Source organism: Terrapene carolina, unplaced genomic scaffold (genome assembly GCF_002925995.2).
Source record: "Terrapene carolina triunguis isolate 2854851 unplaced genomic scaffold, T_m_triunguis-2.0 Scaffold90, whole genome shotgun sequence".
In the NCBI taxonomy this organism is placed as follows: Eukaryota; Metazoa; Chordata; order Testudines; family Emydidae; genus Terrapene; species Terrapene triunguis.
The window spans coordinates 1,454,364-1,475,593 of NW_020664441.1; the positions used below are offsets into that span (position 1 = coordinate 1,454,364).

Genomic DNA, 21,230 nt, shown 5'->3' on the forward strand with positions numbered 1-21,230 from the left:
CTTTATATAATTATTTTTTATTACAAATATTTGCACTGTAAAAATTATAAACAAAAGAAATAGTATTTTTCTGTTCACCTCATACAAGTACTGTAGTGCAATCTCTTTATCATGAAAGTGCAACTTACAAATGTGGATTTTTTATTGTTACATAGCTGTACTCAAAAACAAAACAATATAAAACTTTAGAGCCTACAAGTCCACTCAGTCCTACTTCTTGTTCAGCCAATCGCTAAGACAAACAAGTTTGTTTACATTTACGGGAGATAATGCTGCCCACTTCTTATTTACAATGTCACCAGAAAGTGAGAACAGGCATTCGCATGGGACTTTTATAGCCGGTATTGCAAGGTATTTACGTGCCAGAAATGCTAAACATTCGTATGCTCCTTCATGCTTCGGCCACCATTCCAGAGGACATGCTTCCATGCTGATGACGCTCGTTAAAAAATAACTCGTTAATTAAATTTGTGACTGAACGACTTGGGAAAGAATTGTATGTCTCCTGTTCTGTTTTACCCCCATTCTGCCATATATTTCATGTTATATTAGTCTCTGATGATGACTCAGCATGTTGTTCATTTTAAGAACACTTTCGCTGCAGATTTGACAAAACGCAGAGAAGGTACCAATGTGAGATTTCTAAAGATAGCAACAGCACTCGACCCAAGGATTAAGAATCTGAAGTGCCTTCCAAAATCTGATCAGGATGGGGTGTGGAGTATGCTTTCAGAAGTCTTAAAAGAGCAACACTGATGCAGAAACTACCAAAAAAGAAAACCAACCTTCTGCTGGTGGCATCTGACCCAGATGATGAAAATAAACATGCATTGGCCTGCACTGCTTTGGATCATTATCGAGCAGAACCCGTCATCAGCATGGACGCATGTCCTCTGGTGGATGGTGGATGAAGCATGAAGGGACATATAAATCTTTAGCAAAACTGGCATGTAAATATCTTGCGGCAACGGCTGCAACAGTACCATGTGAACACCTGTTCTCACTTTCAGGTGACATTGTGAACAAGAAGCAGGCAGCATTATCTCCTGCAAATGTAAACAAACTTGTTTGTTTTAGCGATTGGTTGAACAAGAAATAGGACTGAGTGGACTTGTAGGCTCTAAAGTTTTACACTGTTTTATTTTTGAATGCAGTTATTTTTGTACATAATTCTACATTTGTAAGTTCAACTTTCATGATAAAGAGCTTGCACTACAGTACTTGTATTAGGTGAATTGAAAAATACTATTTCTTTTGTTTTTTACAGTGCAAATATTTGTAATAAAAATAAATATAAAGTGAGCACTGTACACTTTGTATTCTGTGTTGTAACTGAAATCAATATATTTGAAAATGTAGAAAACATTCAAAAATATTTAGATAAATGGTATTCTATTATTGTTTAACAATACAATTAATCACGATTAATTGTTTTTTAATCACTTGACAGCCCTAGTTATTACTTTGTCTGCCAGTTTTGGAATCTGATTAACAATTACCAAATTCATTTGGTGTGATTTGCCCTGTATTCAGTTCATACCATCATCTCCTAGATAACCCCTACAGATTTGCTCTCACTAACTCTTGTTTAGGAATAGAAATTACTTACCAGATGGTAATTGCCAGGGTCATCCTTTTATTTTACTTTTTTGAAGATCTGTCATCACATTTGCTTCTCTAGTTCTCTAGTACCTGCACAGTACTCCATGATTTTTCAAAAATAATTGTCAGTGCTTCCTTAGCTAGTTCCCTTAACACTGTAAGTTGTTTAACATCCAGAGTGCCTGCTTTGTACATATTCACATTTTTTCTTACCAGTAGCTATATTTACATGGTTACTTGTTTCTGTTTATGGATTATTAAATATATATATAAACTCCTTTTTTTTTTTAGACATTTTTATAAGTAGATCAATAGCTCAGTCATTTTAGGAGTTATTAATTCCCCCAACAGCCCTGGGTCTCACCTGGGAATGGCCATAATAAATATTCAGAGAACTATTCCACTTGATTTATTAATCATAGAATCATAGGGTTAAAAGGGACCACAAGGGCCATCTAGTCTAACCCGCACATAGGGAGTTAATGGGGCTACAGTAAATCCTCACTTAAAGTCGTCCCGGTTAACGTTGTTTTGTTGCTGATCAATTAGGGAACATGCTCGTTTAAAGTTGTGAAATGCTCCTTTCTAACATCATTTGGCAGCCTCCTGCTTTGTCCACTGCTTGCAGGAAGAGCAGCCCGTTGGAGCTAGCTGGTGGGGGCTTGTAACCAGGGTGGACCGGCAGCCCCCCCATCAGCTCCTGGTCCCCTAAGTTCCCTGTGCAGCATCTGCCCAGCAGGCTAGCAATTGCCAGCAGTTCAGCTGTCCCTCTCCCCACTGCCATGTGCTGCTCCTGCCCTCTGCCTTGGAGCTGCTCCCCAAGCCTCCTGCTTGCTGTGCAGGGGAGGTGGAGGGGGGGGGGCTAATGTCAGGGTGTCCCCCTCTCCCCTGCTCCTACACCCTGCTTACCCCTTCTCCATATAGAGCAGGGAGGGGACACAGATGGAGAGAGACAGAGAGAGCTTGGGGCAGCAGCTGCTGTCTCAACTTCCTGATCCACTTAAAAAGACAATGCACTTAAGAGTGGGTCAACTTACTTTAAGGGGCAGTGTGCATTTCTCTCTCTCTCCCACACACAAGGTGTGTGTCTGTCTCTGTCTGCTATGCTATCTCCCCTCCCCTCCATTCCTGCTGCCTTGTAGAGTGTGAGAGGCTACAGTAACAACGTGTTAACCCCTGAGGGCTGAGCCGAGTGCTAGTTCATCATTTAGCAGCAAGGCATTCCATGGGAAATATCCCACCCTCTAACTTCACCACCTCAACCAAGCTTCACAATCATCATAGCTGTGAACAGTATTGTTTAAAACATATACTCTCTGTGTGTGTGTGTGTGTCTATATATATATATATAGTTTTTTGTCTGGTGAAAAAAATTTCCCTGGAACCTAACCCCCCCTATTTACATTCATTCTTATGGGGAAATTGGATTTGCTTAACATCGTTTTGCTTAAAGTCGCATTTTTCAGGAACATAACTACAACGTTAAGCGAGGAGTTACTGTATTTTCTTTCTAGCACTCTTTCCCTCTGCCCATATATTTCTAACAGCTGTCCATGCTCCTGTTCCCCTTAGTCCCTTTGTGCAGCACGATCTCATCCAGATTGTTCCCCATATTCTCCTTACCTGTGTATTCTTGTCTGGTTCCCTTGCTCCTTTTCCATTTCCAGGACAGGTTTACTATTATTATTCATAAAAATAATGTGAGCAGCACTTTTATAGTCACAAACAGCTTTACAAGCATCAATTAAGATATATCCTTTGCCTTGAAGAGCTTTTACTCTCAGATCTCTATGAGGCTACACTGGTCACCACTTCTTCCTTGCATGTTTCTTTTGCAGAAGGATTATGGCCTCTTTCTGATGGCGTCTTTCCAGCATTCTTCCACACTGGTGGATTTTCATACTTTCTTCCACTGCACACCTTTTGCCAAAAGGAGTTGTTTCTTTGAATCTACTGCCCTTGTTCATGTTAACCCAATTTCTCAGCATGTTGATTTCAGATAGCTGATAGTTACTAGTAGCAAACTTCCCTGTAACCCTCGCGTTCTTAGTCAACTCCTCCTTACTAGAAAGAAGACAATTAGGTTGCATTTTCTACTTTCTAGCTCATGGAGTTTCCTGTCGCTTTCAGGATTCTCCTTTATGATCCATGTTGAGCTGCCCAGGGACACAGAGAGGTTAGTATTTTCAGGGAGAGATACAAGGCTTAGAGGTCAGAATGGGTGCAGGGGATTGGGAAGAGGAAAGGAAATACAGGGCCACAAGGATCTCCAAGGAGAAGAGGAGATACCGGCTCTAGAGCTGTATGGGGGAGAGATACAGAACCCAGGGATCTATAGAGGGGAGATACATGGCCCCGGAGATTACCTCAGCATCATCTGAATGCCTCTCCACAGAAACCCCCCAGGCAGCCTTAATGATGAAGCAGTATCTGGTTGTTCCCTGGGCCTTGGCAATAGAGATAGGGTTATTTTCTCCCAACTCTCTCATCCTTGCTCACAGTCCTTTAAGACATCACATCAGTCAAACTATATGGCTCTACCATTCTCCAGGCCAAGCTTGGGGGAGGCACATACACCAGCCATACTTCTACATCCATTTTATACACAGCTCTATACAATATACAGAAACCTTTATATACATATATCTTTATATAATATGCTATATTAATTTGTATCTTTCTTTACAGCAATATTAGTTTAGATCTTTCATACATAGGTACAAAAAAGTCACGTGAGAATGGCACATGAAGAGTGCTTGAGTTTCCTTATAGCCTTCATGCTGGGGCAATGTGGAGCAGGGATCCAGCAGGCAGCATTCTTGGGAAGGGCAGTGACCTCTTGAGCAAGTGTGAGAACATGGGCTCCTTTGCTGCTTCCCCAGTGATTGCATATGAAGGCTCTCTAAGGCCCAGGAGAGGGAGTTGGAGCAGCTCAGGGCTGGATAGAAGGGGGTTGCCTTCTCCCCAATGATGCAAAGACTCTAAACTCTAAACAGGCATGTGGGGTGAATGAGTTTGCTAGAAATTGCCCTGGTCCAATTTGCCCCAGCACAAGCTGTGAAAAAGGGTGAAAGAAGCAGGCAGTGGGGCTTTCCTACACAGAGGGGCCTTGACTTCTGTTGAAGGGAAGGGGAATGGGGAATGGGAAAGGAGTGTGATCTCCTGTACACAAACCTTTCTCCATAGCAACAATCATTTGCTAAAGGCTCCCCCCCGCCCAAGTGCAAGGGCCCAAAGGCCCCATTAGAACAAAGCTGGGTGTTCTGTAACACTGAGTCCATGTAACTGGGCTCCATCCCAAGGGGCATGCAACAGGGAAAGTGAGCAGACTAGGGCATAAAGAGAGCTTCATCTGGGCTCCTCTCTTCTTGCCATCTGCACATGAGCAGCAGCATACTTGGGAGGCCAGGCAGGCAGGCAGTTATCACTACAAGACTCTCCTGCAAAAGGCCAGGCTAATTGAAAGAGTCTTAAAAGGCAGCAGCATCCCTTCTCCTGATGGCCACCATTCTGACCACAGGGATGGGGAGGTGACTCACCACCTATAAACCATTCACTGGATTTATCAACAGTCTGTCACTGAAGTGGGAGCTTGAGGCTCTTGCTTTGAATTGACCTCTACCTCTGACTGCAGCAGATTGGCAGGGGAGCTTGGAGCAGAGGCCTCTGCGTCGCAGATGAGGTCACTTCTCCACAAGACAGTGGCCGCCAGCGGGCGCCACAGACGTGCTGATATGGGCGTTGAGACATGATATGGTGCATGGGAGTGATCCATCAATCACACCTCTGATGCAAGCGCGTTGTATGCACCGTGCCCCCAAAGTGTGTATTAAGACAAGACAGACCATGCAGGCAACTGCCAATAAACCAGTCTGAATGTTGAGTAACATACATGCTACGTGGGAGTGGAAAACGCCCCTCCAGTACTGCCCATGTACCATGTACTTTGGAACATCAGAACTTCACTAGGACTATGACGAACAGCAGAAAAGTGGAGCTCCAATCAATATTGATGGAGGCTTTTGCCCACACTGCATTGTATTTATTTTTGCAAAATCATTTAAACTAGTGGCAAAATAACCATTTCCCTCTCTCATGGACATAATGGCTGGATGGACCTCTCCTATGTCACAGAAAAGCAATACAAGGCATGGCCATGTTAGCAGGGGATTCAAACACAGGGATGAGAGGAGCAGAAATCCCACCCCACTAATGTCAGAGTCTGGCGTTGGAAGATCACTGTTCTAGAGCCACAATCTAAGTGCAGTCAGTTACACCATAAATACAATGCACAGTTTAAACACAGTAAGTTCCTTTCATCATGAAATCTTGCAGAACAGAACCAGAGTTAAAAACAGGGGCAGTTTTGCTTATTATTACTAGATCTTCTGATCACCAGCTGGGGGACAAATACAGAATTGCATGACTGGCTAGACATGGTGCATGTCGGGGGTCACTTTCCCATAGTACAGCAGGAAACTGTCCTTGCCCAAGACAAGATACCAGACTAGATCGATCCGGCAGGGTGACTTATATGATTGTGTGGGTATGAGAAGGAGACCTGCTTCAGATCAGTCAGGCTTTGCTATTGGCACTTTAAGACAACCTGAGGGAGCAGGGGACAGCGAGGAAACATGGCATGGCCTAACCAAGATGGGAAAACAGAGACTGGCAGCCAGAGTGATGCTGGTCCAGTCCCCACCTGTCATCTCCCTTCCTTCCCCATTCCCAAGTAGGAGCACTGTACCTGTCTCTGCAGGTGGGAAAAGGAAACTATAGGCCAGGTGTCCTGTCCCAAACAGGATCCTTGCATTGCAATAGAAAACAAAGGCACAACAAAGACATGAATCCAAGCACAGAAGCAATGAAAACAACATTAATGGAGACAACAAAGTGCTTGAAGGCAAGTTCGTACATTTCCTGATGTCTCCTGGGACCATTTCCTATGACAAAATTCATACATCGGGGAACTGGATTTGCTCTCTCCCTGATTTTGTTTTGAATTTTCCAGTGTATATGCCTTTAAAGAGCCACAGTTTATGCCAACAGCATCCTCATCCCCTCTCCTGCTCAGGATACAGAGTGAGATGGCTCTGAGAGAACCACAGGGCATGAATTTGGCAGGGAGATGCTGAAGCAGAAACCCACCACAGTGGAATGTGGGAACAGAAGCAGCAAGGCAGCATGCTGCCTCTGGCACACCCACCTCATTGAGGGAGCTGAGAGCCCCACAACTAGCCTCTTGATGTGGGGAGAACAGCACCCCACACTTCGGGGACTACAGTTATAGTTTAGGGGCTTCCTTTCTAGAGAACTCATCAGAATTCCAGTTACACAGGATTTATACCCACAGAGATTTGGGTTTCAGCCTTTGCCCACCACATTAATATGGTTTCCTAGCATCTTACTTGGCAGTGAAGCCCCTGACTCTTAGAGTGGGGTGTAAAACACTGATCAAAGCAAAGAGGAACTGCAGTCTCCATGGGATGATCCCTGCTGTATCACAATTTCCTGTTGTGGGGGCAAAGGAGGTGCCAGGAGTGGCCTCTATCATAATAAGGGATCCTAGTAGGTGGGAAGGGAATATTACTAGCACATAGGAGACACACCCCAACAGGGGCTTGAGGCTGAAGGGAAAAGAACACTGCTCAATCCATCTCACACATTCTTTACAAACTTTTCTGCAAGAAGAGGATGATCTAGTGACTTGAGCACAGGCTTCAGAGCCAGGAACTCCCAAATTCTAATCATGTATCTAAGACCTGGTCTACACTATCGCAGCAAATTGATCTAACTTACACAACTTCAGTTACGTCAATAACGTAACTGAAGTCGACATAGTTAGATCCACTTACCACGGTGGCTACACTGCACTGTGTTGACGGGAGAGCGTCTCCCGTCGACTTCCCTTATGCTTCTCAGGGAGGTGGAGTACGCAAATCGATGGGAGAGCACTCTCCCATCGATTTAGTGTGTCTTCACCAGACCCACTAAATCGACACTCGCTGCATTGATTGCAGCAGTGTGGATCTACTGCTAGGTGTAGACATGCCCTAAGAAAGACTCACTATGTGACCTTGGGCACGTAACTACGTCTCTTCCTCACTTTTCCTGGGGATAATAGTTGCCTAACTCACAGCAGGACAGTGAGGCTTGCTCAGTCACAGCATGTGCAATGGAATGTAACCTTGTACCATTCAGGGACAACATTGCAGGGAACCCATCGACAAGAGATGTGGCTTTGACATCTGTTAGTTTAGTTTCACAGCTGACTGCAAATCTGGACATTAACAAGAGGACGTGAGATGCTCCAGCTCGGAAGAGAGTGGTGGTGGGAATATTCAGAGACCTTAAATTCCACAGTAGCCACTGAAAAGGAAGAGTGGAGTTCCTGGTTGTGTCAGTCCTGCTGGAGGCTACAGAGAGGGGGACAATCTCTCATATAGAAGACCAGAGGAGAGAACGTCTGTGAAAAATGAGCAGTGGATTTCTAGATCATTCCTTCAGACAGCGTAAGAGGGGTTGTGTGCACTGCTAGTGAGGAATGAGCATGTGCAAAGGCGCTGACTCCATGGGTGCTCCGGGGCTGGAGCACCCACGGAGAAAAATGAGTGGGTGCTAAGCACCCACCGGCAGCTCCCTGTGGCCCCGCCCCCCTGCTCCAGCTCACCTCCGCCTCCTCCACGAGCGCGCTGCTGCGTCATGCTTCTCCCCCCTCCCTCCCAGTGCTTGCGTTGCGAAGCAGCTGTTTTGTGGGGCAGGGAGGAAGGGGGGAAGAGGGGGAATGCAGCGTGCTGGGGGAAGAGGTGGGGCTGGGGATTTGAGGAAGGGATCCAATAGGGGCAGGGAGGGGGTGGAGACTTTGGGGAAGGGGTTGGAAGGGGGGCAGGGCCAGGGGCAGGGAAAGGGTGGAGTCGGGGCGGGGCCAGGGGTGGGGGGGCGTGAGCACCCTCCGGCGCCGGAGAAAGTTGGCGCCTATGAGCATGTGTGTGTCATCTCTCAGTGACAATAAGGACTATTTGCTGCTTGTGCCAATGCTCTATCAGGCCTTCTCTGCTCCTGGCTGGAAGTGTCAGCACTCTGACACCACCCTGCCTGAGACAAACCCACTCAGGGTTGGGTACCACCAAGACTTAGTCCTCCACGAGCCTAGAAGATCTGGAAAGAGACACTAACCAATCAGGAAAGCACAGGCAAATTAAGAACATTTGCCTGCTTCATCCCAGGAAGAGTGCGGGGTGGAGCTGGGCCAGGGCTGGCTCCAGCTTTTTTGCCGCCCCAAGCAGCGAAGCAGAAAAAAAAAAAAAAGATAAAGACGCGATCGGCGGCACTTCGGCAGCAGCTCTACCGCGCCACTTCATTCTTCGGCGGCAATTTGGTGCCGGGTCCTTCGCTCTGAGAGGGACTGAGGGATCCGCCGCCAAATTGTCGCCGAAGACCCGGATGTGCCGCCCCTTTCCATTGGCCGCCCCAAGCACCTGCTTCCTTTGCTGGTGCCTGGAGCCAGCCCTGAGCTGGGCCAGGAGAGGACTTCCTCAGTCCTAACTTAGAACCCTGGGCTGGGTCAGGACCTTCATTTGCATGTTGTGATCAAGCGGTTACTTTTTGTGTTCGTTTACAAGTTTAAAGGTGCGGACAGCCAAATTTTGAGTTTAACTTTAATTAACTATTAAAAGACCAACACCGAGCTCGCTGCACATGCCTTGCTCTGGGCAGGCTGCCACACTGTTAAATCTATTTATTGTTTCCTTGTTTAATAGTTCATGTAATGTATCATTTTGTACAGCGCCTACCACACTAGTAATACTCATAATAATACTGCCCCTGTTTGTTCTATGTTGGGTTTTTCTTTTACACTGAGTCCTCAGACTTAATACATTACCCATTTAATCGATTACTCTTTTACTTCCCTCTACTCTTATGACTAGTAACTTTTGTTGCTAAGAAACAATAGAGAGGGAGCATGCACTTAGCTAACAGTCATTTACTCCCAATATCACCCTAAACTGAAAGAAGAGGGATCAGGGGGATTGTCCCTTTGCTCTGAAAAAATGCAGAGAAACTGAACGCGCGAAGGTTGGGGCAACATAACGAAACAATGACTCTCTTAGCAAAAACCCAGCTTCAATTTGGGTAGATTCAAATAAGAGATGTCAATGACAAACAGGTGGCAGTGCGGAGGGATCTTCAGAAGAAAGAATCTGAGACTTAAAACCGTACTACAGACAGAAAAAAATAAAATAATTAACTGCAAATTGGTGGAAGGCTAGAGGGACTTTGATAAAAGGCAGAACTAGTAGGGGTTTGCAATAGGTTAACTTAGGATGTCTTGCCAGCAAGTGTTATGGCATTTTATTTACTTAATCACCTTATCAGGAAAGTATTAAAATCTATGTGCTATCTACAGAACATACAAATCACACAGAGCTACTGTAACCAGAAAGAGTAGATTAAAAGCCACTGTCCTTGCCACAAAGTAAGAAAGTCTCTGCAGCCAGACTGTCCGTATGTTGTGTATATGGGGAGAAGGGATAAATTGGGGTTAGCCTTTTGGTTAAATGTAAGTGTGCTTGCTTTACTTAGCATAATGAAGACCAGGCTCTAGCAAAGCACCAGAAGGGGGGAGTTCCCAAGGCACCTACCGCAGAGAAAGCGCTGCTCATCACCATGGGAAATTAAACATTTTACTAGGCTGCCCTCCTGCACAATGGTAAAGTGAGACTTAGCTGGAGCAGGTGGCGTTTAAAAGTACACAAGGCACTTGCCAGTGTGCGTGTGCGCATGTACACAAGCAGAGGAATGGCAGATAGCCTGGAACTGAGCAGTCCAGGACGTTCCAAGCTGCCACACGGAATTTATAGACCTGCTTTTTCTGCAAGTAAAACCTGCAAAGGAAAATATGAACATTTTGCATAGGCTGGGTAATATTTGTTCTGCCTTGTTAGCAGTGGGGTGCTCTCCAGATTCCATACTAGAACCAGTGCTATGTAATATATGGAACAATGATCTGGAAAAGGGGTAAGCAGCAAGGTGGAAACACTGGAAGATGACAAAAAAAATTTTAGATTAGCCAAGATTGGAGAAGACTAAAACCTTAAGGGATTTCAGAAGGGTCTAGCCAAGAAAGGCAAATGGGGAACACAACAGCAGCTGAAACTCAGTGTTGATTAATGAAGCTAATGGGCATTGTAAGGAATAATTTGAACTGCTCATATGCCTTTCTGATTCCAAAGTAACTGTAACAACTCAGGGAAAAAAGACCTGAGCATCATTGTAGACAGTTCAATGAAGACCTCTGCTCAATACCCAGCTGTGGTCAACAAATCAGACAAAATATTACAATGCACGAAGAATGGGAGAGAGAAAGATACTGAAAATATTATATAATGCCATTCTGTAAGTCAATGAGATATCCTCCCTGGGAATACTGTGTGCAGTTCTGAGCAGAAGCATGGAAAAACCTCCATATGAAGATATGGGTAAGATTGGGACTGCATAGGTATAGAGATGAGACAAATCAGAAGGGGACATCATAAAGATATATAAAATACTGAACAATATCACGAAGGTAGATAAGGTGTTCCAGTACAAAGGAACATTCAATAAAACTGAAAGGGACCGTACCTTTGACTGGGTAACAAGCCTTGTGGATGGGGGGCAAGCGGTACATGTAGTATATCTTGACTTTAATAAATCTTTTGATACTGTCTTGCGTGACCTCCTCATAAACAAACTAGGGAAATACAACCTAGATGTAGCTACTATAAGGTGGGTGCATATCTGGTTGGAAAACCATTTCCAGAGAGTAGTTATCAGTAATTCAAATGGGGTCCCACAGGGATCAGTTCTGGGTCCGGTTCTGTTCAATGTCTTTGTCAATGATTTAGATAATGGCATAGAGAGTACACTTATAAAGTTTGCAGACAGTACCAAGCTGGGAGGGGTTGCAAGTGCTTTGGAGGATAGGATTAAAATTCAAAATGATCTGGACAAACTGGAAAAATGGTCTGAAGTAAATAGGATGAAATTCAATAAGAACAAATGCAAAGCACTCCACTTAGGAAGAAACAATCAGTTGCACACATACAAAATGGGAAATGACTGCCTAGTACTGCGGAAAGGGATCTGAGGGTCATAGTGGATCACAAGCTAAATATGAGTGAACAGTATAACACTATTGCAAACATCATTCTGGGATATATTAGCAAGAGTGTTGTAAGCAAGACTCGAGATGTAATTCTTCCGCTCTACTCCATGCTGATTAGGCCTCACCTGGAGTATCGTGTCCAGTTCTGGGCACCACATTTCAGGAAGGATGTGGACTAATTGGAGAAAGTCCAGAGAAGAGCAACAAAAATAATTAAAGGTCTAGAAAACATGACCTATGAGGGAAGATTGAAAAAACTGGGTTTGTTTAGTCTGGAGAAGAGAAAACTGAGGGGGGACATTATAACAGTTTTCAAGTACATAAAAGGTTGTTACAAGCAGGAGGGAGAAAAATTGTTCTCCTTAACTTCTGAGGATAGAACAAGTAGCAATGGTCTTAAATTGCAGCAAGGGTGGTTTAGATTGGACATTAGGACATTCCTGTCAGGGTGATTAAGCACTGGAATAAATTGCCTAGGGAGGTTAAAGAATCCCGTCAGGGATGGTCTAGATCAGTGGTTCTCAAACTTGGGCCGCCGCTTGTTCAGGGAAAGCCCCTGGCGGGCCGGGCCGGTTTGTTTACCTGCCGCGTCCGCAGGTTCGGCCGATCGTGGCTCCCACTGGCCGCGGTTTGCCGCTCCAGGCCAATGGGGGCTGGATTAGATGACCTCTCGAGGTCCCTTCCAGCCCTACGAGTCTATGATTCTATATTTAAATGTATAAAAAGGAAAAGCCTTTTTTATACATGTTAAATTAGCCTGCAGAACTCCCTGCCACAAGATATCACTGGGGCTAAGAGTTTAGCAGGATTTAAAAAATGGACATTTATTTGGACAATGAGAACATTTAGAATTACATTAGATAAAATAAAAAGAAAACGAAGTTCAAGGATGCATAAACTCCCATGTTTCAAGGCACAAGTCAAACTGTAGCTGAGGGAGCGGGGTGTATGTGGATGGGGGCCGGGCCCACGCCTGGCTGTTTGTGGAGGCACAACCTCCCCTAACCGGCCCTCCATACAATTTCCGAAAGCCGATTTGGCCCTCAGGCCAAAAAGTTTGCCCACCCCTGCTCTAGACCATTTTTGCAATTTTAGAGCTCTGGAAAGTCTATAGTGTTTTGTATTAACTACCACTACTTCTGAATAAAATTAAGAGGAAAAACTACTAGAGTTGCAAATGTACACCTAAATCATACATCAGAAGGTGGAGTAAGCACCTAGGGCTCCAAGCTGCGAAGTCCTGACCATTTCCTATGAAGTGCTGAGCACCTTCAACTCCCATAGATGCCAGCAGGCACTGAAGGAGCTCAGCATCTTTCCAGGTGGGAACAGGTGGACAGCAGTGCGGAAGCCAAGGCAATGGTGAGCTGGGTGGATGGAGTCAGGATTGGGCAGGTGGGATACAGCACTGCAACTGGTGCCAAACAGGACGTGGACTGGGGCACCATCTTCTTGACATAGAGTAACCTCACCATCTGGGGCACCAAGAAAAGAGAGGAGAGGGCTCCTGACTGAGTGAAAGGGGTGGAGGCAGACACCAGCTTAGGAGAGAAGAGAGGAAAGCGGTAGCAGCAGGAGATGGTCCCAAACTAGAAGTGCAGATCTAAGGAAGGGTAGTGGAGAGATCATCAGCTCTCTGCAGCAGGGACTGTCTTTTTGTTCTGTGTCTGTGCAGCACCTACCACAAGAGGGTCCGGGTCCCTGACTAGGCGCTACCACAATACAAACAAGAAAATAATTTATGAAAGGATCTCCACACATTAAAACCTGATGTAAAACTGCTCCAAAGTCTGGATCCAAGTTCCCTGAAGTCAACGGGAATCTCTCCATTAACTTCAATAGGCTTTGGATCAAGCTCCTAAAGCTCAGAGGGCAGCTCAGAAATATGCCAGTGTTTGAAAAAGCACAAGAGAAATATCGATCACCCAAGCACACACGGCCCTTCATGGATCCTTACTACTTTCAGAGATAGGATTAGAGCCCATCTCTCTTTGACCTAGGAAATATGGGAGTTAAACTGGTGCTGTTACAATGGTTTAAAGCCTCCCATGTTGTCCCTGAATGTTCCAAGGTTTCAGGGTTACAGTACATCACAGTCTGCTATGGGCTTTGAAGATAAAACATGCTATGCAAGTGCAGTCTCATTATTATTCAGCTAACCACAAAGTGCCTAATTGGGGAGATTTCTTTGTAGGACTCTTTGGCAAAGCTGCATTGGTGTATTAGGTTTCACTTTATACATTTTAATTTTTAAGGTGCACAAAACCCAGCCTCTCAGCTCCAGCAATTTGGGTGCCTTCTGCTCTGATCCTTCACTGGAACGGCACTCCAGTACCAATCACCCACTGATTGGGATGGAAGGCAAGAGTGTGCCCCAAGAACTGACATAAACGATTAAACAGCTTAGCTGCTCTCTAACGTGTCAGGTACATCCAGTACTGCCCCAGTCACATTATGATGTCCCATTGACATTTCAATGGACCATCCAAACATTAAAGGCACAAGGTGGCTGCACAGCAGCTGGAGGATAAGATCCAGCAGTCAAGCAGTGAAGGAATCTTAAGTGCTAGGTATGGTTGCCTCAGAAAACGTGTCAGAGCAGAGGAAAGGCAGAGAAGGTGGAGTGCAGCATGGGGTGTGTATGACGGATTAGTGATGGGTTCAGTGTTAAACATGAACACATCAGATATGTTCTTTTGGGTGCAATGGGAGGCTGCGTTTTGCAAATGCTCTCTATAATGCATAAGACAATGGGGTGGAGTTACGCATCAGTCACTTCAAGGGGGAAATTTAACGTGTGTTTGGGCAGTGCTGGTGCAGAGAGCATGGGTTTACTCTGTGCAAAGAGTCCTGATTTCCCAGGAGGGGACAATGAAAAATGACTACAAGAGGGGAGGCCATGAGATACTGGAGTTGGAAACTTTGCTAATTGGACCCTCTCACACCTCGACTCCCCTCTTCTTTGGTCAGCAGCAGCCCTGGGACACCGGAGGCTGCATATTTCCAAATCCTGGGCAGAAGCTCCATAGCCACAGAGCATGTAAACTAGGGAGCAAGAACGCACCCTGCTGGCCTGATTCCTCTACAGCTGGTCAGGGAGAGAGCTTCTGAATTCCCTGTAATCCAATGGCTTTGAAAAAGTAGACACTGTTAAAACATACAACTGCAACAAAGGGGTGCCCAGGTCAGACATGACATCTTAGTGCAATAGCGTGACCCATTAGTTATAATCTGGTCACTAGTGAAATCACTTAAATGCTAACAAAACCTTCACTAACAGGGAAGCTATCTGATCCCATAATTTCTGTGACTCTGACCCCCTAATCTCCCAAAATTGGGAACCGGCTTCACCTAGCCTCAGCAGATTCTCTGAGGCATCTCCTAATACAGTAGGTACGTACCTAACTACTAGAGGTTGGGATGATTCCTTCATTAATGTTTGTAAAGTGCTTTGAAGATATAAAGCGCTAGGTAAGTGCTAAGTGTTATTATTACCACCCGACCTCAGCCTACTGGGCAAGGCAGGAACATGCGCCCTTTCCCCAAGGCTAGCAGACGGCTTGAGGCAGGGTGTCACCCTGTCCACACTGCAGCACCCTCAGCAGACTGCTGCAGGTGGTGAGCCTACCCTGCTAGTCTGACTCCCTACATTCTGCAAACTCCCCTTGTTATTCTAAACTGTACTGCTCATTGTAATGCCTTCCTGAAAATCACCTTTTAATTCCCTTACCATGCGTTCTTGCCCTGCACTTCCAATGGAGGATGGTATTAATAGTTGTTCTTGTACAGGTGCCAGAACCATTCATGTTGTCAGCACAATGCTGGTTAACTGTTGCTGCAAAGCCAGCAAGGGGAACACACCACACTGCTCTTTTTGGTAGGGCCTATTTAAAAAAAAAAAAAAAGAGGAACTTTGTTGCTCAGCAACTAATAGATTAAAAAAAAAAAGATATTTAGAATCTGGAGGACATTCTTCCCTCTGATTGCCGGAGTCTTAAGAAAGGTCACATTTGGAATCTAAACTACTGGGACAGTTAAAAGATTTTGTTTTAGTATTTATAAATGGAAACGTCTGCACTCCCAATGACTAAGCACTTCATGGTGGGGACTGGGGAATCTACCCTACATGATATTGTCACACTGGACACATAGGAGCCAATTCAACATTGCCATGCTGAGTGGGGGTAAAAACGTTCCTGTTCTTATTTGGTGCCATTTTACACTATTTTTTGTTTGGTGTTTGTACAGCACCTACCACAAACAACCAACAACAAAGATGTACCGTGATGGTGGATTGGACCCATCGATTCCTGTTGTGTAATGGGGCTAACCTATCAGAAGCATGGAATTCTCACTGTACTGGGAATTGCACAGCCAAGGGCTCCGGTAAGATGGGGCATTTTACTGCTGACTCAAACAGGAGATTCTTTTCCGGTGAAGGAGAGCAGAGCTGCAGAGACACGGATTGATTCTGCTGAGTTCTGATATGAAGTCTTTTTCCAGTTAGAGGACTCTTGTAGGTCACAGTATGTTTAACTGCCTAGGCAGTTAGTCTCCCTCCTGCTTCCATCATCGGAAAATCCCTTCCATTCATTCAATAGAGCCAGCAGGCTACCCTGGGCACTGGAATTGAGAGCAACAGGAGTGGTTGCTCAGTCACAATTTTGTTGACAATATATTGGGGCTTTTTAACGAGCTGTCGTGCAGCGGGGTGAAGGGGATGAACCCCTGGGGGGGGGGGAGGCATGCAGCTTCCCCTTGGGCTTGGATCAAAGGGCCTCCACTTTGAAACAAGGATTTGCAATAACAGCACCTCCTGCCCCCTCCACTCTCCCCTCAGCCCCCAAACTGAGGGAACGGCAAGGGAAGGGGAGAGAGAACATTCTTCTTGCTCCAGGAAGGCTTTCCAATTTGCGTAATGAATACCTTCTGAAAAGCTTAGCAGCTCTGTAAACATACATGAGATTTCAACACCTGGTAAAGGTTCATCTTTTCCCTGAACTCCGATGGCAGAGACCAGCATTGGTTCTGTGGGGAAGGTGGACTGGCGACCAGGAACAGGCCCAAGGAGGCTCCCAGGCTCCACAGGGACCTGGCAGATAATGCTGGGCACTGGCAAGCCTTTTAAATACCGAAAGCTAGTTTAAAACAATCCATCCATGTGGTATTGAGATGAAAATCCTGTCAGTCTGTGGTGGGAACATCTCCAGTTCTGAGTAGTCCAGGGAGCTGTGAAGTGATGAAGGTGAGGCCCAAGAGACCTTCTCCACCCCTCTTGTGGAGGACGGATGCAGCAGTGGCCTTCGGCTCTCTAGTACATGGATTTCCTTTCTTCTCAGAAGAAGCCTGGTAGTCAATGAACTCAGAGGTAATCGGGGGAGCGAAAACACACAGTGCCAGCCTGATTCTCGCTGTGCCTGGTCAGGGAGAGGGTGGCTGCATTCCCCGGGAATACAGCTCCAATGGCTTTAAAACGGGAGAAAGTGTCTTATAAAAACAAACACCATGAAAGGGTGACGAATTGGTGCTTGGGTCAGACATGACGTGTTAGTGCAATTGGGCCCAAAGTCGCAATCTGCTCGCTATTGACACCACTTAAATGACAACAGGGAGGTGATCCGACCCTTACTTTTGTTAATCCAGTCCTCTAACCTCAGGGAATCCACCCCCTGACTCCAGCAGACTCCCTCAAGCAGGAAATCTGAGCCCTGTGCCTCAGCAGATGCTCCGAGGCAGGGAATCTGCCCCCTGATTTAATCCAGTAGGCTGAGGTAGGGAAACCAAACATCTAACTCCATTGATGAGACCCCTCTTAGTGTAGCAGGCTTTGAGAGGCAGTACATCTTCTCCCAAACTTAAGCATACGACCCAGCATACAGAATCCATCCCCCTTACGTCACTATGCCACCAGCATGGCACCCCAGAAGGAACATTCTCAGGCGTCTCCCCCACTTCCGAACTGCCCAATGACCAGCTCCTCCAAGTGTTATCCCAGCATTCAGCTCATGGGATTGGCTCTTGGAGCCTCACCCCTCCACTCCTGCACTAGAGGGCTGAGATCATGAGGTCCTCCTGCTTGGCAGGGCTGGTCACATGACCAGCTGGAGTGGAAGTCCGGATTTTGTCAGTGACCAGGCATTCCTGGCTGCTCATGCCTGTGGGAGTGATGTCCATAAGCTCCCCAGACGAACTCAGAGGGAAGGAGGGTGAGACTGAGATGCCAGAAGAGGGATCTGCTGAGCCAGCAAACAACCTAGGGGGCTTGGGGACTAGGTTGGGCTCATACTGTGCTCTCAGCAGGATCTCCTGATCACTGACTGACTTAGGCATCTCAGCAAAGTCACTGGAGCTGTCAGATACCATCATGCAATAGAGGTCCTGGAAGGAGCTGCTTTTGCTGTCCAGGTTAAAGAGGCTGTCTATAAATTCAGCAAACTCCAGCACTTGTGGACTGGGCACATCAGTGAGCCGTCCATTCTGGAGGGTCAGTTCCTCCCGAGGGGTGAAGGAAACGTGGTCCCCTTCGCTACCAGCTCCTTCCTCACTGCCGCGTCGCTGGGGAGTAGTGCCACCACTGTTGTGCAAGGCCTCCGGGGGCTGGGTCTCCTGGGAGTGTTTGGAGAGGCTGTCAGCAGCAAGCAGTTCTGTCCGTGAGCTGAGGGAGGGGTTCTCCTCAGGGATAACGGGGTCTATATAAAAGCAGTGCGTTTCATCCTTCTCCATGACGACGTGGAGGCTGGGTGAACCGCGGATGCTCCGGAAGCCAGAGGAGCGCCTCGACTCAAAGCTGTAGATGGACTCATTGTCAGACAGACTCTCCATGGTAGCGAGAGGAGCGCGACGGTCCTGCAGCTCCACAGACAAGCGCTCCTTGGTATCCAGAAGCAGTAGCTCCACAGGGTCCTTCTGCACAGGAGAAAGGAGCTTGGTCTCATAAAACCCCTCCAAACTGATTTCAGAATGGGACTTGCTCCTGCAAAGAGAGAACAGAAACATGAGGCAGCTGCATGACTCTGAAACCTGACTGATACCAGCTCATTCCTGTGTAAATGAGGGAGTCCCAGACACCATCTCTCAGCACCAACATAGCTCTGCTTACTGAGTGCACATCAGCTATCACCTCTGGGCCCAACACCATCACATACACCTTGGCAGTCAGCATCTCAATCTCCACCTCCTACCTCCCAACACTGTCAGTTAAAGCTCTCGCCTGCCACCAATTTAACCCATCCCCTGTACCTAGTTCCCTGAGTAGCCTCTCCCCTGGAAGGAAATGATGGAAAGTGAAGCAGCAGCAGGCTCCAATCCTGGACTGCCCTATCTCTGACCCTCCCATTCACAGCACAAGGCTTGAGAGAGTAACCTCCTCTCCCCTTCACCCACCTCCAAAACAAGAATAGCCTCACATTATTCCACTCTAGAGTCTGCTCTGGCTAGAACATGGAAGTCTCTCTCCTCTGGATAGTCAACAGCCTCTTCCTCCTCTCTGCTTGCTCCTACCTCCCTTTTTTGGCCTCATTGTAGCCTTCACTAATCATAGAATCAAGGACTGGAAAGGACCTTGAGAGGTCATCTAGTCCAGTCTCCTACCCTCATGGCAGGACTGCTCCCTCCTCTGGCTGCTCTACTGTCATGGTTCTGCCCCTGCCTAGCCTCTCACTCTGTCTCCGGTGATGGCTCCTGCTCAGAGCCTAGAATCCCTGTCTCCTGTCTTCTCCTACTTTCTCATCTCATCTTTTTCTTTAACTTCAGATACTACTCAGTTTTATCCCAGGGGTGCATATTTCAACACCCTTAATGACTCCATCATGTTAGGCCTCCCTATCTATCTTAGCCAGATAAGTGCACGGCTTCCTCTCAGCTTCCTTTATCTGAAATCTCAGAAACAGAAGTCCTTTTCTGGGGTAGAAGTGGTCCCTTCAAGCACAGCTCCGTCTCTTCACCCCCATTTGCTCCAACTATCTATAGTCTTCCTCCTCCATCTCCAATGCAACCATGTCCATAAGTCACTCCCTCAGCTTCACGTTTTCTGCAATCTTCATCCAAGTCCTCTCCTCCTCTCACCTTGACTACTGCAACTCTCGCTCTGTGGCCTCCCCAGTCCCAGCTCTGCCAATCCCAGCACGTGCATATGCCCCAAACCCTCACACAGGTACAAATGAGTGCAACCACACTCATTCCCTTTCCCCTACACAATTCCACTGGCTCCCCATCTCGTTCTGACTGAAAATTACCTTCCTTGTTTTTATAACTCCCAATGGTCTGGCTCCAGCCAGCCTCACAGTCACTGCCTACTCCCTTCCCAACTCTCTCTGCCCTGGCCTGCTCCCTGTCCATCACTAATCTGGCAGCTGAATTTGCAACTCGAAGCAGAAGTAGGGAAGGATTAAAAGGCCCTAACAAGGAGAAACAGTATCTTTTATGCTGCTTGGACTCAGAGCAGCAAAAAGACTAAGCATAAGCAAAAGATCCCCAGTGCCTGGTCTGGGTTAGCCCTAAAGGACATAGAGAGCTTGCTTATTATAGAAGCTTTTATTACCTTATAAACTTAACACTGGAACTCGTTTGTGTGTGTATGTGTTTAGCTGCTTTAACCTTTGTAAATAACTCTCTTATTTCCTTTTCTTAGTTAATACATCTTTAAATAGTTTATTATAGGACTGGCTGCAAGTGTTGTCTTTGGTGTGAGATCTAAGATGCAACTGACCTGGGGTAAGTGACTGGTCCTTTGGGATTGGGAATAATCTGAATATTACTAGGATCTTTGGTGGGAGGAACCATCTATCAAAGGTAAGCTTACCTTGGTGCCAAGATAGATCAGTGTTCGCAAGGGGACTGTCTGTGACTCCATGTTAAGGCTGATGTAGTGCTTGAGGAGTTCACACTTGATAATAGCTTGGTGAAATCTAAGTACAGATCTCACAACCAATTTGGGGTTTGTGCCCTGCTCCTTAACAGTCTATACGGGGGTTGGTCTCATGCTCTTGAGCCACTGCAGGACAGCTTGGCAGTGATCAGGGATCCTGTGGGAGGCAACAACCCCTCCACAGGCCTTGGGTAAAGTTTTCAAGGAAATTAAAGGCACATCCTTACTTGACGCTGCTGTTCCTTCTGTCCACTGTTATGGCTCCAATCCCGATCTGTAATGAGGGTCCGCTGGGCAGGGGCTGATTCTGGAAGATCAATTCCGGGTTGAGATCCACTTCTGTTGGACTCACCATCACTTTGGCTGCAGAAAGCAAGGCAGTTTTCCCCTTGTTGTAATTCTCCAGGACCTAGTCAAAATAAGATCAGCTTTGCTCAGTGACCGTTTCTGTTCTGACTGCTGAACATCCCTCAGACAAGCAAACTTATCCCCGATTTGCTTCTTATCAGCAGCCTTTGCAAGCCTAGTGGGATCTCAAAGGCAAGGATCATACCTAGGATCACACACGCTGATATTATACAAATATTGACACTAAAGCCACACTGTCAGTATGTA

The 21,230-nt window shown here is 46.4% G+C and overlaps 1 protein-coding gene across 3 annotated transcripts in view; it reads right to left on the reverse strand.

The window, feature by feature from the left end:
* Positions 1–12,778: 12,778 nt before the first annotated feature.
* The window catches only part of DAGLA (diacylglycerol lipase alpha), a 48,972-nt gene continuing 40,520 nt past the window's right edge, over positions 12,779–21,230 (reverse strand). The window contains exons 19-21 of one of the 3 annotated variants that reach the window (XR_002907996.1): positions 20,843–21,024; positions 16,709–18,722; positions 12,779–15,633 (exon numbers count right to left, since the gene is read on the reverse strand). Coding sequence is in view for 1 of the 3 variants with exons in the window: in XM_024198026.1 (XP_024053794.1) it covers positions 17,795–18,722; positions 20,843–21,024 (1,110 nt within the window). In the remaining 2 variants the exon portion in view is untranslated. Of the gene's footprint in view, positions 18,723–20,842; positions 21,025–21,230 lie in introns of all 3 variants that reach the window. The other 2 variants (XR_002907997.1, XM_024198026.1) reach the window with 2 other exon arrangements.